We start from the raw sequence: 17,311 nt of genomic DNA on the forward strand, positions 1-17,311 counted from the left end.
TTGGCAGTGGCAGCACTTAAATTCAAAGAGTTCCTAATTTTCTGAAAGTTTCTCTCTGCCCTAGAGAGATCTAATTCAGCATGCTCATTCTGCTTGCATTTAGTAAACAACACATCTAAAACAAAAACAGTTACTCTTTTCTCCCAGTTACCACAAGTATTTGATCTTAAACATATGAGGGGAAAATTACAGCACAGGTAATGTGATAGAAGTGCTGCATTCTGTAGAATTCTAATGCAATAATTGCAAAAATGTAAATACAATAGCATGCATATTGTTTATTTTTTAAAAAAATGGTCCTGAAAAATCTTGAAACTAATTTTAGCACCTCAAAGAACTTAGCGTGAAGTGGTGCCATGCACTCATCTATTTCCACAGAGTTCAATTCTGTTCCACTAAGGTTTTGGGGACACTTCCACTTTTGCTTTCACTGTTTCTTCATTCCACTTCCCCCTGAGACACATATATATTTCAATAGCATACATTATTCTCCCACATACTTACTAAGGAAGTGTATTAATTACAACTTTGAAACTGCAACGCTTGCCTAATATGGTATACTTTTTTGTGCTAATGAAATTGTTCAGTGAAAAAATAAAGCGCTGAAAATGTTCCACCTCATGTCACAGCTTGCATGTCCACACAGTCTCGAGCTACTGTAGGGAAGGCATGAAGTTTTCCCTCCTGACACAAGAGCAGGATCCTGGTAAGCACTCTGGCTTACAGCATCACCTGTGCAGTGTCATTCTCCTAGCTTGTCCTGGGATTGCCAGCTCTGTAAAGCACCCAGGAAGCACAGGGCCAAGAGTGGGCTGGCTCTGTCCTGCGTCACCCACTTTGTAGCCACATGTGTGGAAAATGTGTTAGATTCAAGCTGCTGATTTCTGTGTTCTCTCCAACAGGAACTCATTGATCCTGACCATAGTGGAGGGCAAAGGGTTAACACTTCCTACTTCTGACTAGAATGTGAACTGGGTTGTATGTGTGGTGACAGGGGAAAGAGGAAGCCTACAATTTACTTTTTTCTCCACCCCCCCACCCCCCTTAAGGCCAATTATACTATGCGGATCATCTTACTGACTTTGGCACTAGAGAAACGAATTACCAGAATATGCCAAGGTCTAGGGTTATATGAGAATATAGTTTTGGTTCACAGATCACTTGAAAATGGCCTATTTGTAATCCTGAATGCCAGCACAAAGTGGCGCATACCTTCCCAAAAAATGTTAATTGCCAAACCCAGCTTCACATCTGCAAAATGTGTACCTAGAAGATGAGCAACTTTCTTAAAATGCACACTTTTAAAATCACCCACACTTGAGTCTATGGGGAAGTTTGGGCAGCTTTGTAAATTTGGGAATCATTTGCGTCACTTTAACATCCAACAGCTGTTAGTTCTGCATAATTGTCCAGTCTGTGCAAAATGAACAAGAGACACAAATACAAGCAGAAATCAAGGTGAGGGAAGCAGCAAGCTGATGCCAAAGCTTACTGAGCTCTACTATCCCTCGTCTGTGATTCCTACCAAGGTCACTCTAGTGCAGCATCTCTTACAAGACATTCGTTTCAGCAACTGGCCAAGGAGCCACTTTTGGAACGTGTCCCACATTCAGCTTGGTCTTGCCTTACCGGACCACACATTGTAGTCGCACAGTTGAATCAGTCCAGAGGGGAGGAGCAGGGCCGTCTTAACAGCATCATGGGCCCCGGGCAAAGCAGTGTACTGGGGCCCCTACGACAACTACAACTACTGTTAATTTTGGAAGTTCTCCAATTTTCCAAGGGTTAACATACACAGATTAGTATGGGGCCCACGGGCAAGTGCCCATCAGGCCCATGCATTAAGACGGCCCTGGGGAGGAGACAGGTGCTCTCTGCAACCCTCCTATTGGAACAGCAGCACTGCCTTTTGTCAGATCTGCCCTAAAGAACAATGGAAGCTGGAGCTGAATGGCCAGCAGCGACCACGAGCAGCAGAGACAAGTGTGCAGGCAACTGAGATCAAGGGGGAGAGGGGAGAGGGGAGACTGCATACAAGCTGCCTAGTGAAGGATGAGGACCTGCAGGGCTGCTTCCAGCTGTCATCCTCCCAACAATGTATAAAATGGCTCCTAACCTCCCACTGAGACCCAGATGTCTGCTGTCACAGCCTGCCTCCATCGACGCTGCCCTATGTCACATCACCACTATTAGAAACCATGTGCAGTGCAATCCTATACATCTCCACTTGAATAGGGTTGCAAAACACAGAACAGAGAAAAGAAAAAACAGGATGATGGGTTAGTGTTGTAGTTAGGAACAGTAATACACTGAACATGAACGCTAATGCTAATACATTTGGGAGAATTATATCTGATGAAAATATTTCACATGCTCTTAATCAAAATATAGAGTCAAGGAACCCAGCAGAGAAAAACACATCTAAACAGCAATTTCCATCCAAACAGGTGATGTAAAGTTTAGGCACACGAAGAAGAATGAACGGAGAAAAATTCCTTTCCAGAAGGAAAATGGTACAACCAAAAAGAGTTTGATTTAACAGAAGAGTTCACTTATGTACCCCAAAGCATGGAGATTCTCTTCCATATAACTTCCTGTGAGTAGTAGGGATATTTTATAGTGGGGTGCCAATGGGGCACCTGTGGGAACCTCCAATGGCACCCACAAAAACATCCCCAGTATGGTGCTAGTGTGTACCCAAGCACTGATTAATTTTTCAGGATTTAAAAATATGAATACATGGTTTTGCATGAAATTTATTTATTTATTTAAAGTTTTTATATGCCATCTCCATTGCTACACAGCCTCGGGATGGCTCACAACAACAAATAAATAAAACAAATAGAATTAAAATTACAATTAAAACTTGGAAACACACTGGCTGCATAATTAAAACTATAAATATTAAAGATTATTAAAATACTGTTTGAATAAAAAGGTCTTGACCTGGCACCGAAGAACAAATAATGACGGCACCAGGCGGACCTCTCTGGGGAGCGCATTCCACAGATGGGGCGCCACCGGAGAGAAAGCCCTCCTCCAGGTACTTTGCTTCCTGATATCTCTTATGGAAGGCTCCCAGAGAAGAGCCCCTGCTGCTGATCTCAAGGGGCGGGAGGGCAAATATGGCCGCAGGCATTCCACACAACATTTTAGTGATTCTACTTAGGCTTCAATAACAATAGACCAATCATCTAAATAAGTATTCATTTGCAGGTAGTGCCTGTATGCCATCAATTTATATATCAAAAGCATTGTATGTTCTGCAACCCACTGTATTATTCCTTCCAATATTGCAATATCAGGCTTTTTTCTGTCAAAGCAGATGCAGAGAATCAATTTCCCCTTCCATTTGTTAATTTTGAGGAAGTAAAATTATTTAAAAGTGTGTATATATCAGTGTGTTGCAGAACATATACTCTTGGACTGGAATTTGAGAGATCTGTGTTCTAGTACCCCACTCAGCCATGAAGCTCACTATTAATCTTGGATTTCATGCAAAAGGCAGGATATAAATGTAATGCAATAATAAACAAAATCGGTAGATATTAAAGACCGTTTCAATACAAAACTTACTTGTGCAATATGATAAAGAATGAAACACTGAACATGGTTTGAACAGGCCAAATTACTCGTTCAAACAAAGTATTTTCTGTATTGTACCTCCAACAATTAGCTATATTGGAAAATCTTTTATGAAGGAAATGTTGCAGTATCCAATAAATATGGGGTGGGGTGGGGGGGGTGAATAAGACATGACATAAGACCCACAGAAACAACAGGGAGATGCCAAATAGCCAATCCACTGATTAGGCTTTTTGTGGTTGTGTCCACAGAAGTTTCTTGAATTCCAAAATGTGCCCATGGGTGCAAAGACCCCTTGGGACCCCTATATAGGACCCCTTTTCTATAGTGTCAGATAGTATTCTATTTACAATTCAGGCTCCATTTACCCACATTTGGCCTTGGTTTTTCAGCCTCACCTTTCTTCTGTACAATCCCACCCGAAATCAATGGCCTGGTTTCTAATTTTCCATATAAGATAAGTCTGCCGCTCTGTACAAATGTAGCTTGCTCTGAACTTCAGCTATTGTGCAGAACGTAGTCGAGTGCAGTCAAGTACATACCTGCATTCGAGCGCTTCTTTGGATTTTTGAGACTTCGGCACCTCCCGCTGACCGAGCTGCTGTTCTCACTCATAGAGTCTTGGGCTGAGGAAGCACTTCCCGTCGCTTCACTGTCTCTCATCATGCTTTCATAGCCACTGCTTCCCCCACTGTGGTAGAACAGGGCAGTTTTCCCCATGGCAGGTGGCAATTCCCCACTCAGAACACTGCTGTTGTCACTTCCGTGGCCACTGCTGCAGCGGTGGGGCTTCCTCGGCGGAGTGATCTTGCTGTAAGGTGAAGGCAGCAGGGGAACAGAGGGCTTCTCGTCCCCGTGGGTGCCACCACGGTCATCTGTGTCCGAGTTCCTGCGCATCTGCAGGCCTCGGGTGCCTGCACTTCCCTGCAGCAGTTCTGAAATCCTCCCATTGACAGCTCTGAGAGGCAGCTTTGAAGAAACGCCAGAGCCCCTGCTCCTGCTGAGAGACTGAGTGGACCAGGACATATTCTTTCCGCTTGGAGGCACATTTGAACTCTGTCCCACAGACTGAGGAAGGGACTTTGTGGAAAAGCTAAGTGTTTTGGTGGTTGAGGCAGCAAGACTCCGAGCCTTTGGGCTTGCCAGCAGGAGCTTACTCACTGCAGAGATCTTTGACTGACTGGCCTTTGGTGAGGCACCTGCGGACTGAGAAATGCCAGAGTTAGTTGGTGAGGACATGACACTACGGTTAAGACTTCTTCCAGCTCTAGGCATTGTGGTGTCTTTCCCTGGTGTCATCTTGGAGCTGACAGAGGACAGACTCTCTGCCCTTTCCAATGACAGGCACTCATAGTGGCTCCCGGTGGACCTTCCCAGGGAATTGGTTCTGCTAGCCAGCTGTTCAAGTTTGGCACTAAACAATTTACTGCTACTATTGTTACTGCTATCCATACTGGAACCCTTTTGTTTCCCATTCAGCTCATCAGGAAAACCAGCCAGAAAAGCTGCTGGCTGATTGGAAGGGCTGCTGGTGCTGCTATTGCAAGCACTGTGCTGGGGGCTGGCTCTGTTCTTCTGGTCAAGGCTAGATTTTCTCACAGGAGGCAACGGTGGTGTCCCTTTTGGACGTGTGAGCACACAGTGCTTGGGGGAAGCAACCCTTCTTTCCAGGCTGGCTTTTGAAGCAGAACCACCAGCCACATTGTTATCCTCAGCATAATGATATGAAACTGCATCCAGGTCTTCCAGTTTGCTGGCCTTCTGGAAGCTTCTGGTGAGGCTGCCATTCTTTAAGCTCTCAGTAGAATGCACTGGACTGTGGGTTGAAGAACAGGGCAGTCCCACCTCACACCCATCTACCACCCTCTTCAGGCTCTCAGTTCCTGGGGAACTAGAAGTCTCCCCACTGCTACTACTAAACCTATCTGCTGACTTCTGCTTCTTAATTTGCTCAGATGTGACTTCTGATTTGGGAACACTGTTTTCCTTTTTCACACTGTCTTCCCTCTTTAGCCAAGGATCATCAAATTTTATTTCTTTTCTTACACTTTCTTTCATTTCTTGAGGGTGTGGAAATTTTGCTGGTGATGCTACAGCTGAGACAGCCTCATGAGTTTCTTGTGCCTTAAAGGGATTAACAGCGATACATGGATAGACTGTAATGTTGGTCTTCATTGGAATGAATCCTTCACAACTGCTGAGGCTTGCTGTGTTTGATATAGTGACTGTTGTCTTTCCCAGGGCAGATATTTTACAACCTTTGATGGGTGACATTTTAGTAATACTTTCTTCAACCACCTCTGGCAGTACAAATATATCCTCCATCACTGGTTTCTGATTGTCTTCTATAAAACCCACACTATTGTTCTGTACAGCTCTGGAGAGCTCAGAAACAGAAGCTTCTGCCATCGCTTCCCCATGGCCATAGCATGCTTGTGCTATGAAACTGTGGCACGACTGTTCACCATCACTTCCAGTACTCATTTCACTCAGCCAGGAGCTAATAGAAGAGCGTCTGCTTTCAGCCTCTTCAGCCTTGTCTACCAGTCCTACTTTAGGTAGAGGCAGAAACTGAGTGATGCTGACCTCAGAGACAGGAGCAGTACTGGCATAGCATTCAAGATCTTCACTAATACTGCTGATGATGCTGACTGGCCTTGACCCAGAAGCCAAAGCTTGCACAGAACAGTCGCTATTAAAGCTGATAATACTTGTTGGCCGCCCATTTTCCAGAACCCCACTGATGGTCAGTTCTTCAACCAAGGTGAACACCAGCTCATCTTCTCCATTCAGCTCCAATGGCTGCTGCACTGTGACCATGGTGGTGCTCAAAATCTCCTTCTTCGAGTCAGAAGAAAGAGACAGCTGCTGCTGCTCTGCACTGTCAACAGTCTCTCCATAATCTCCACTGCTGGAAGACAGGGACTTCTTTATAATCTGAGGGCTCATTCCAATGGGAGGAGTGCGGATCTCTGGCTGCATCAAAGATTCACTGGACACCATCCCTGAATCCTTGCTTAGTGATGATGGTGGAGGTGCAGGGTTGGGCAATACCCCCTTCTGGGTATAAACCTTGCACCGCTGAGAAGGAGAAGTAGGTGGTTTGTACTCGGATGTCTTGGAAAGGCTAGCAATACCAAGCCGTGGGGAGCCCATGGGCCGTGGCTTGCTTTCTACAAAGCCACAGCTGTTGAGGCTTTCTCGGCTGCTTTGCAAGTCTGTGCAGTGGGACTGCTGGGCACAGTTAATCTGACTGCTAGGGCTGCCTGTGACACTCCTGGGGGACGGAGGAGTGGAAACCTCATTAAACATGCCAGTGTGAGCAGGAGAATGGTTTCCTGGAATTTTGCTGGCTGTTGCATTCAGGTTTTCCCTAACATCCTCAACAGGCTCTTGGCAGTCCATGAGGCCCTCTTCCCGGTCTGGTTCTGACGTGTCACCGTGCTCTGCCACTTGGCCTGACAAAGGGCACTTTGTGACTTGGTCTGCACTAAACTGAACAGCCAGTTCCTCAAACGGAAATTTATCTGTCTCCTCACTGCCATCAATGCAGTCTAACCTCTCCTGGAGCTCTGCAAATGTATTGCACTTCAAGCAGTCTCTTTCAGAGGTGCTGGGGGCAGTCTCACACATTTCCTCCAGCTTGCCTTCGGTTTTGGTTTTCTGAAGAGCAGGGACTATGGGGACAAAATCAGGGGGGCCTTCATTATCCGTCAGCTCCTTGTCCGAGAGGGCGGTGCCATTGGGACCAACGTAAATGACAGTGTCACATGACTGCTCACTGCTGGAAGAATAATCCGGGTCACTTGACAAATGAAGAATAGGGAAGTCAGGATCAACAACATTCCGAGAATGGAAAGGTCTCAGCTGGGTTGGTCTCCTCATTCTCCCTTCCTCACAAGAGCTTTCTCCTCCAGAAGAGCTCGATGTGTACTATGAAAAGGAAAAGAAAGACAACGTTTGAATTCCAGCCAATCCCTTCTCAGGGGTTGACAGCCAGCCCTGAGGCACACACATAAATAGTGACATGTGTGGCGACTGCTTGGTTTCATCATTCGAAGAATGCGTTACGTTACGTGTAGCAGAGGACCACATGAGCCTGGTGACTTTCTCTGTATTAGTCACAAGCTTGGAGTGATGGATTTTGGTGCCATGGACCACACAGTACGCTCCTGCTGAAGAACACTTTGGCAGCTTAAGTAACTCCACGTGGCTGTATATAAACAGCCACCATACCACTTGTTCATGTGTATGTAGCATTAGAGCAACATTGCAGTAAAAAAAGAGAGTTCCTAAGTGAAAGAAATACTGATTTATTACAAATGTGTTAAATCTGAATAGTTCCTTATCCCTTTGTTATGACATATGGGTATACTATTTTCAAGTGAAGAACAGAGACTGGACAGCAGTGACTTGCCCAAGACAATATGGTCTTTGCTTAAACACAGATGTCTTAGTTCCCACTGCAAATTTCTACTCACTCAACCACACTGTTCCTCAATAGTATCGTCTCATACTTGCATTTAAGGCACATCAGGAAACAAAGTCACTTACAGATGCATGGGCACCTGTTCTGTAATCTCTTGCAACACCCCCAAGAAAGGATTGCACAACTTTTCTGGGCAAGTTATATAGATTTTGATACAGTTAAAGCTTGTTTCCTGATATCAATCCTTGACATGGGGTGGGGGAAGGAAAGGGGCTTGCTTTTTAAATGAGCATCAGTAACTAGGACTACAGTATGAAAACTAATTTTATTTATACATTTTATAAGTTTTGCCACTTTCAAAACCTACTAAAAGTAAAAGCTAATGAAAAAAAAAAACAATTCCATTACTAAGAGGATAAAAATAAGAAACTAAGAGAACTAACTATATATGGATTCAACTGGGCCTCCCCTTGCATGAGGCAGTATGGGTCCATATCAGGTTATGTCCTATTATGTGCTTAAAGGAAGGAATTTTATAAAATAAAAAGGACATTACTTGGTGGCAGAAATGGTGGGAGTGAGGAAGGTGTCATTAGGGAAGGACTTCCAGATGTGGCCACCAGCACTATAAAAGCCCTGCTCTCACAGATTTAGTTGCTATAACGAGGAACGAGGAAGAGAACAGCACTAGATATCTCAGTAATTGAGATGGAATGAACTCGCCAAATGAAGTCTTGGGAAACTCTGAAAATTTCACCTTGTTCTGTCGTTTAATGAAATATCTTGTGCTGCACTATTATTTTTGCTAATTTGGATCAAACATACTTGCTGTACAAGTGTGTAAGTTCTTGATTTTATCAGAAATGAACACTGGGAAGTGGGCCCAGTTAAGATGGTGACAGTGATTATTTGATACCTCCCTTCACCTCAGAAACATGAACTTCAAAACAATATTATATTGAATTTAGATAATACCAAACCTCTCAACTTTCATCCTCACTCACAAGATAAATGATGGCACTATCTTCAAATGCACTGGCCGAATTAGCAGTACCAGCTCGACCACATTAACTACTCTTGTTTGTTTGTTTTTTTTAAAGTTTGTACTTGTTAATAAGAGCAATTAGCCCCATACAGCTGGTTCTTTTCCAGAGATTTCATTCTATGAACAGAGTTGTGCAATGTTATTTGTGGAATTTGTTAATTGACCTCAGCTTACATTTAACAACCCTTAGGTCACTAATGCGAATGATAATAAAGTTTATCAGCTGAATTTTAACCAAGACTGAACGCCTTAAGAAAGAAATACAAGAATTTGAACCCTCTACTGTATCTGTAACTGTTATAAAAATGAAATCATTCCACTAATGCTAAACAAGATTTCCCCCATACACTGCCATGCATACAGAAATTATGAATATTGATTTTGTTGGAAGCTGTGCTTCAAGGCCTTCTGTATTTAGTTAAGATCTTGGTCTTTTTCCAGTGAAAGACAACAAAGGAGTTTCCCCTTGCCCTTACCTTAGTTTTCTTTTTCTTCATTCTTAAGACCCTGGATGCAATCTGGATAGTAGAAAGTGTTTCAGCATAGTTCCCAGCAGCTGCCGAAATGTGAGCTATCATGGTGGTACGGCAGTTCATGTTCCCAAGGGACTCCCGGAGCAACATGGTCAGCTTGCTGTCTCTGCAAAATAAAAAGAATTAAGGCTACATTAGTGAGCCGTGTTTCACTTTGACTGTTGGGATGCAACTCCAGGTCTCAGCAAGATTTCTTCTTTTTTAATGGAATACTAATTAGTATGGTTCTTTGGGATTCTTGTGCACTACATCTGCAGCTGAATGAGCTGGAAAATCAACTAGCTGAATAGAGTTTTAAGGGGTTTCTGCCTGTCTCTATTTACCCAGCTAATTTTTGCAGTATTACTGCTTTTAATATGGGACACCAATTAACAGCCAGGCACCTATTCAAGGCTAGTTGGAATTTTAAAAAAGAAAATATTGCTGCATTAAAAAAAAAAGTAAGGCTTGGAAGGAATAGCACTGAAAAGAAATGATCATTTCTGTTCATTCTTTGTGATGTCTGAATATGGGATTACTTTGTGCCATCTTTCTTTCCTGTCATTCACTGCATCACTGGATAAACTCAGTTTTAAAATTTTAATACCCTGCCAACTTGTTGTCTTCTTTAACACTCCCAGTGATTGTAATGAGACCTGAAAATGGTATTGCAACACAATTGTGTGTGCAGTGAAGGAGCCGTGCAAATGCAAATCATTTATGCAACCAGCTTAATACTTCAACAGTGGTGTGCTGTCAAAAAAATCAACAAAAGGCTTTTCTTGTTTTGTTAAAAAAACCTCTTGCTTCTGTTAACAATGCATAGGGTGACTCAGTCCCTGTATATATGCAATTGTGGAGAGAAGCATATATTGAATGCTATTAACAAGGGCACAATCCACGGGCAGCTTCTCCTTTGACGGACCCATTGAAATGAATGGGAGAGGTGCTGGAGAAATGCATGGTTCATTTAAAAACCCTGCTCTTAATCACTCTATCTATTTATCTGTCTATTGTATAGGATCGATTAATATATTATTATTAGTAGTAATAATTAGAGCCAGTGTGGTGTAGTGGTTAAGAGCATGGGACTGGGACTCAGAGGATCTGGGTTCGAGTCCCCACTCGGCCATGGAGCCAACTGGGTGACTTTGGGCCAGTCACAGTCTCTCAGCCCAACCTACCTCACAGGGTTGTTGTTGTGGGGATAAGATGGAGGAGGAGAGATAATGGAAGCTGCCTTGAGCCCTTTGTAGGAAAAAGGCAGGATATAAATCGAATAATAATAATAAAATAATATTATTGAATTAATAGGATTCAATTCCTGAGAGGGCACAGGGAACCTCTTCAGATGGCAATGATTCATATACTTCTGGCTATTGAGAGGCTAAAAGGTGTCACTAAGTGGCCAGAGTGTATATATCCCTGGTGCATGGATTGAGATTAATGGGACATTCATATTTTCATGAATTTGTCTGTCCACAGGAAATAGTTGGGAAAATATATATATTTGTTTTGTTGGGCTAGCTGTTGCTTTCTGACACAAGGGAAAGTTTCTCCCCCTCTCTCTCTTTCTTTCACTTTTGTGGTTATTTGTTTTAGTAGGTCTTTGCATACATACACAAATAAATATGGTTTATCTCCCTTTTTCTTGTGGAAAAGTAGTAACATAAAATTGCTAAGACTCTCTCTGGAATACCCCCCTCCCATAAAACATGTGCCAACTACAGTATGGTTTCAGTACAGGTTGAAGAGTTCTATTTGCCGCCATGTTTGTTGATTTGCAACACTTGTCTTAAGATTTTTCATTAACGGATGTTGTGTACTGATCATTTTACCTTAATTTTATTTGTATTGTGGCTTTTTTATTATAAGCCACCTGGATATATTCCCCATGACAGGTGGTATAAAAATATTGTTACATAAATAAAGTAAACATATTTCTTACAAGTACAACAGGAACCACGTTCTCATGGCAGCTTTATAGAGGATTAGGGCAGTAAAAATGGAGTGTGCAAGAGCCCACAAAGATAGATCTGAAGCCCTGACTGCAGAATTCCAGATACTTTCCTCCTATCCCAAAGGAGAGCTGCCATTTACCATTGCCTCCTCTGAATGCACGGCAGTGCCAAGGGAGATTATGTCTTGTATGCACTGCATGCTGATGAAAAACCAGAAGGTTCAGCCGTCACCTCTATCAAAATGCAAATCCTTTGTCAAATCTATGCACACAAAATCAAATGCACTTATGTGGAAGGTTCAAGTTCTACCTTGATATTCCCATCTGAGATTCTGGGTGCAGGAAATCTTGGAAGCCACTTTTCTAAAGCTGCTCTTTGGGAGTTAACTCTGTTTCCTGATTAAGGAGATTATACTCCATTGCCAAATGAGCTCGGTAAATACGGTGTATTCCTATCAGGCATGTGCATAACTTGTTTCCAGCTGCGCCTCTTGTCAGCTCTTGATTTATCTACAAAATGTACATCTCACCCATCATAATGCTCAAGGCAGCTTACAACAATTGTTAAAATAGGAAATGCATAATATAAAACTGCAATGTCAAAGATAAAAAGAGATAGGAGATAGCAAAACCAGGGAGATAAAACACCCAATATTTTGGCAAACCAAATAACTGCTGAAAGAGAAAAGTTTTTACAAGCCACAGGAAAGTCATCAGGAAAGGAGGAAGAGGAACCTATCCAAGAAGGGTGTTCCACAGTTTAAGCACCAGTAAATTCAATTCAGATGTTGGCAGGATGTGAATGACAAACAAACAAACCCTAATAAGCAGGCGGCTCATTATACTTAACCTAATGACTTGAGACACCATCTGACCAAGCTCTCCTGCGGTCACAAAGGGGTCCCAATCATTATGGCATGATTGGAGACACAGGGCATGGCGTCAAATGGCGTCACATAGCCCCTGGCCCCCTAACGGCCACCATGGACTTGGCCATTAGAACTCCCAGGCTGGCTGTAAAAGTGTAAGAGGTAGCAGCTTGTACAAGGCATTTGTCCCGGGCCCCCAGCTGCAGAACGACCCTGGAATTAATCCCATGGCTGTGATGGTGTTTCAGGTTCGTGCACTCTCAGATACCAATGGACATCCGTCTCTTGATTCAGGCTGGCTTAATTTGAGAAGTCTGAGGCTTTGGAGAATGTAATACAGCTGCCACACTGCTGTAATATCATTTCCTAGTTTGTAGTATTTCCTTGTTTAGTACTCTGGGATTGGTGAAAAATACTTCATGTGTGGGATGACCTTCCAGCTCGTTTGTCCTAACGCCATGGAGCAGCAGGAGCCAAGGAACTTCTTTACTCTTGAAAAACAGTTATCAACCAAACAACTTAGCAGCTTGAAGTTTCTGGGCAGAAGGCACACACTCATTGTAGCTGGGTCTTGGAAAGACCACACCAAACCAAGGAGGAAGGGGGCAGCGCTTACAACCAAAGAATTGCACTGGTGGTACAACTGATGGTGACCTTGATAATATCACAGACTATTGTGATTAAATCTGGCAGTGAAATCCCCCCACATTCACAACATCTTACATTGGGCAGGTTCACACATCATGAAAAGCAACCTGTGCAGTCATCAAGTGGTTTCCACATTAGCGAAGTTTCCATCCTCCCCGCTCAAACCTCCCACTTTTGAGACCTCCCATTGGCGGCATGTATCCCATTGGCCACCACACCTTTAATTTAGTCCCAAGGTGCATTGCACTCTTCCACCCTGTAAACTGCTACAGCACCCATTTCCTTCCAGCATCTCATGTGTTCATTTGATCCCACTGCTGTTTTCCCTCTCCCTGTTCTTGCCCCTGCTTCAAGATGCTTCAGGAAGTGCCCATGTCCACAAAAGCTACCCTCCAGAACCCATCCACCCTGGTTTAAATGCTTCTCTCTCCCTTCCCTTCTTTTGACTCCGCTTCTGGCACCAGAAATGCCCTGGCTGCTCATGCTCCCTCCCTCATTCCTTCCTTGTCTTGTTGATAGGATGCCTTCCAGTGGTTGCTTTCCACCATCCTCCACCACCCACCAGCCAAATTTCCAGCTTCTTCAATTTTGTTCACACGTACATCTCCTCCTATCCTTTGAGCTCTATATTAAGGAGAGTCCTTCTCCCCACTCCCACCCCAGGAAATACATTCCAAAGAAATCATTAACAGGGACACATCCTCCCAGCAACACCCCCGACCCTTCCTATGAGAAAGACACATCTGTAGAGAAGCACAGCTTTATTTCAGCATCACCACAGAGTGTCTTGGTTCATGGAGAAGAAGCATTCAGATGGAAACTACAGAGTCCTATGTGGCAAAAATACCTATTGAAATCTGCCCAAAAGCTGTCACTCTTAACTCCAGTATAGCATTTTCACAGTGCTAACACATTTCCAACTACTGGATACAGGTCTGCTACTTTTACAGGAAGGCGTTATACTTTCCTTTCTCTCCCGGCACAATAATCTGACTGCACATCTATGTACCATACTTGCATTCAACAAAGCACTAAGAGCGCTTAGAGCTGCCGGCAGAACTACTGTGGGGAAAATTCATTTGTCTGATGATCTATCACCTGCATATTGTCTACAGGACAAAAAGTCCTGATTGGCCATTCTATTCTGGCCACTTCTGAGATGCCTCCTTGCATCCAAGCCAGGATGAAGGACGTTGGCCTAGGGACAGTACTTTCATGGGTAGTTCTCCCAGATCCACTGAGAAATAGCTGCGTGGATCCTGTGTGCCCTCACCTGGCCGCAAGTGGGTAGGGAGGCTCAGAGGATGGGTGGGGGGTAGTTTGGCCCAGTGTTGACCAATACAGCATCATTTCTGTCACCCAACCCAGCCACTTCTGAATTCTTCTCAAGCAACACATGCCCCCTCATTTCACAACAATACAACCAACACCTCTGGGACAATGTCGTACTCTGTATCGAGCAGGGTGTATAGGCGCCACTTACTCACCTTTAGGTGCATTCCACAGGAGTCTCATTCAGCTGTGGCAGCAGCTGAAGTTCTTCTGCTTGGCTACTCTGGGAGTGTGATAGAGTGCCATCAGTGATGACTGCAAAGAGAAAGCCTGGTCACCCAGGATCAGGGGGTGAATGGGCTTCACATTAACAAGTGCAGGCGGGGCTTCAAAAGAAGATGTCTCTCTCTACTTTGTTGAAGAAGGGAGAATTCCAGAAGATGGCCATATCATGACTCCACCCAGAAACCCCTGCAGACACATCTAGAACCCTGCTTGGAGTCCACCAGAGCCTGTAGCACCATTTCCAGTTGCAGTACTTCTCTCCCCTGCTTGGGGGCAGGCCAACACCTGCATTTGCATGGGATCTGGGGCCCCCACCTGAGGAAACCCCATCTGTGCAGGTCCTTCATTTTTTAAAAGTTCATTCCCACCCTCATCACATGTGCCAGGTAGACCTCGCTGATGGTGTGAATTGTTTTTCAGAAAAGCTTAGACATGGTAGAATTACCATGCTAAAGGTAGTATTTAGGGGGAGTTGCCAATGTTGAAAGCCAGATTGTATAGGATTATATAGGGTGCTTCCTTGGCTCAGTTGAACTTCTCATGATCATGTCCTGACACTTGATTATTGGCCCCATTCCAGAAGCAATGATCTCCAAGGTGGCCTTGGACATGCGGAAAGTAGCATAAAAACATCCAGGATGGAAATCCACACTGCCTTTTCATGAAAAGGGGTTCAATCTAGGACCAAGCATCTGTCCAAACATAGCTCTTCAGCCACCAAGGAAGTGATCACACCTCTTCTTTCCTAGTCCAGACTAGCAGACATCACCAGAAGTTGCTGATTGAAGAAGGGGCAGGACCCTATCAGGTGCAGCTTCACAGTGCAGATGCTCAGTTCCTCTCCTCTGGCACAGGTAAGCTTGCAAAATGGACCAGGGATTCAGAGAATCCAGTTGAAAAATCCATTTTCCCCATATTGGTGGTCCTCATCACTATAATGGGTCTCTGAAATGGCATGGACTGTAATGCCAAGCAAGTCTGGATGTGTGCTGGGCACCATGATGTGCAAATCTCTTGCCACTGTGCCCAAAGAGCAATGTGAAGGAGGAGGAGGAGGCAGAAACAGGGGAAAGAGTGGTGTGTGAGAGGGTGGAACAGAGAAACTTCCAGGGCACCTTGAAATGAGGGGGCAAGGCAGGTTGCCACAGAAGTGGGATGAGGCAGGTGCAGCAGCAGGTAGTGAAAGCGGCAGACCCCGCCCTATGGGAAAAGCATTGTGTGTCTTCCAGTACATGTCGCACAGCAAAACACACCTCAAAGTGGAGATGGAGGAAGTGGTGGATGGGGAGTTTCTGGATGGTTACTGGATCCCCCATGGGCTTGCAGTGCACTCTTGGAGCTGGGAAGGAAGGGATCCTCTTCCTGCAGTGTAGCCAGGCGTGATGTTGAGCAGATGATGATGCAAGTCTTGCCATAAAAGAGTATGCTTTTGGAAGCCTCCCCAGAGCACTTGCTGTGCAAGATGGCCTTCTTGAGCTTCTTCTTGAGTTTATTCTTGCACTATGTTGGGGTAAGCAACAGTTAGCCCCATTTTTTTTAGTTGCTCCAAAATCCATGGAAAGAGATTGTTCTTGTGTGGACTTCAAGTACCCCGATTGTCTGGGCTGGTCCACATATTGCTGAAGGTGTCCTGTTCTCCTTTGGACCAAAAAAATAGGAATCACTCTTTTACAGGTCCTGCAGGTGCTGTTCCTCTGTAACCAATGGGATTTTGTCTAAGGAGGACTGCAGATAAAGAGTCTGGGAGGCCGCAGTGCTTTGGGAGAAGAGGCTGGGTGTTGCTGACAGTATCCTCCCCAGTGTCCATATTCTTTGGCGGCCATGTCAGGGATGGACCAGAGTGTGTCTTTCTGGCTCCAGCTTTCCAGAGGCATCCCATGCTGCAGTTCCCTCAGAATAGTGATAGGTTGACTTTCAGGGAACTGTCTGTGCTGCAGATCTAGCAGGGTAGAGCTGCGACAGTGGGCTTGTTGACAGCCCTGATGAGTATTATACATAACATATGAGTAGAGGATAGCAAGGAAAGTGCAGTCAAGGGCAGCATTCCTTCAGGAAAAACTCCCCTTTTTAATGCCACTGTGTCACCTGTATGTCTCCATTCAAAAAGCTGACTTTAAAAGACATGCAAGACATGCTTTTGCTTGAAAACACAAGGGAAAACAGGCAGGTGGGATTGTGGCGATCTTACCTGGTATCTCATTCTCTTCAGTTTGCAGGCTTCCTCTTGTGCTCAGCCCTGTCTTAGAAAGTGAGCTGAATGGACAGAAAGTCTGCAAACGCTAGAAGAACCTCAGCTGTGCAACAGGCAACTTACTTCCCCATCATGTGCAGTACAAAGGCTGCAAATCATGTGCATGGAAGAGGGATGCCATTTGCACAGTGGTTGTGTGGGGCTCAGTTCCTGGCCAGTGCTGTGCAAGACTCACAGCCCTACGAAGCAGGCTGACCCTGCTGACCCTCACATATCTGTACAGGCAGATAGGAGTGCAGAAAGTGGCTGGCTCCAAGGTTGCTGTTTGAGCGGCATAAGGCACATCTCTGCTGCTGGAAAACTATTACAACAGATAGACAGCTAGAGGAAAGCAGAAGAGCTGGAGACGGATGAGAATAGAGAGCAGCGCGTAGGAGCAAGGTAGGCGGTGACTCATCTGATACTAAGCAGAAGAAGACTGTAGAAGCTTGCGTGGTTCCTGCTGCAGCTGCTTT

The 17,311-nt window shown here is 44.5% G+C and overlaps 1 protein-coding gene across 1 annotated transcript in view; it reads right to left on the reverse strand.

The window, feature by feature from the left end:
- KIF26B (kinesin family member 26B) overlaps nucleotides 1–17,311 on the reverse strand; it is a 356,451-nt gene that overhangs the window by 18,474 nt on the left and 320,666 nt on the right. The window contains exons 11-12 of the mRNA XM_044419364.1: nucleotides 9,536–9,698; nucleotides 4,128–7,518 (exon numbers count right to left, since the gene is read on the reverse strand). Coding sequence (XP_044275299.1) covers nucleotides 4,128–7,518; nucleotides 9,536–9,698 — 3,554 coding nt within the window. The remainder of the gene's footprint in view (nucleotides 1–4,127; nucleotides 7,519–9,535; nucleotides 9,699–17,311) is intronic.

This window comes from Varanus komodoensis, unplaced genomic scaffold, assembly GCF_004798865.1.
Source record: "Varanus komodoensis strain SLA01 unplaced genomic scaffold, ASM479886v1 scaffold1, whole genome shotgun sequence".
Taxonomy (NCBI): domain Eukaryota; kingdom Metazoa; phylum Chordata; class Lepidosauria; order Squamata; family Varanidae; genus Varanus; species Varanus komodoensis.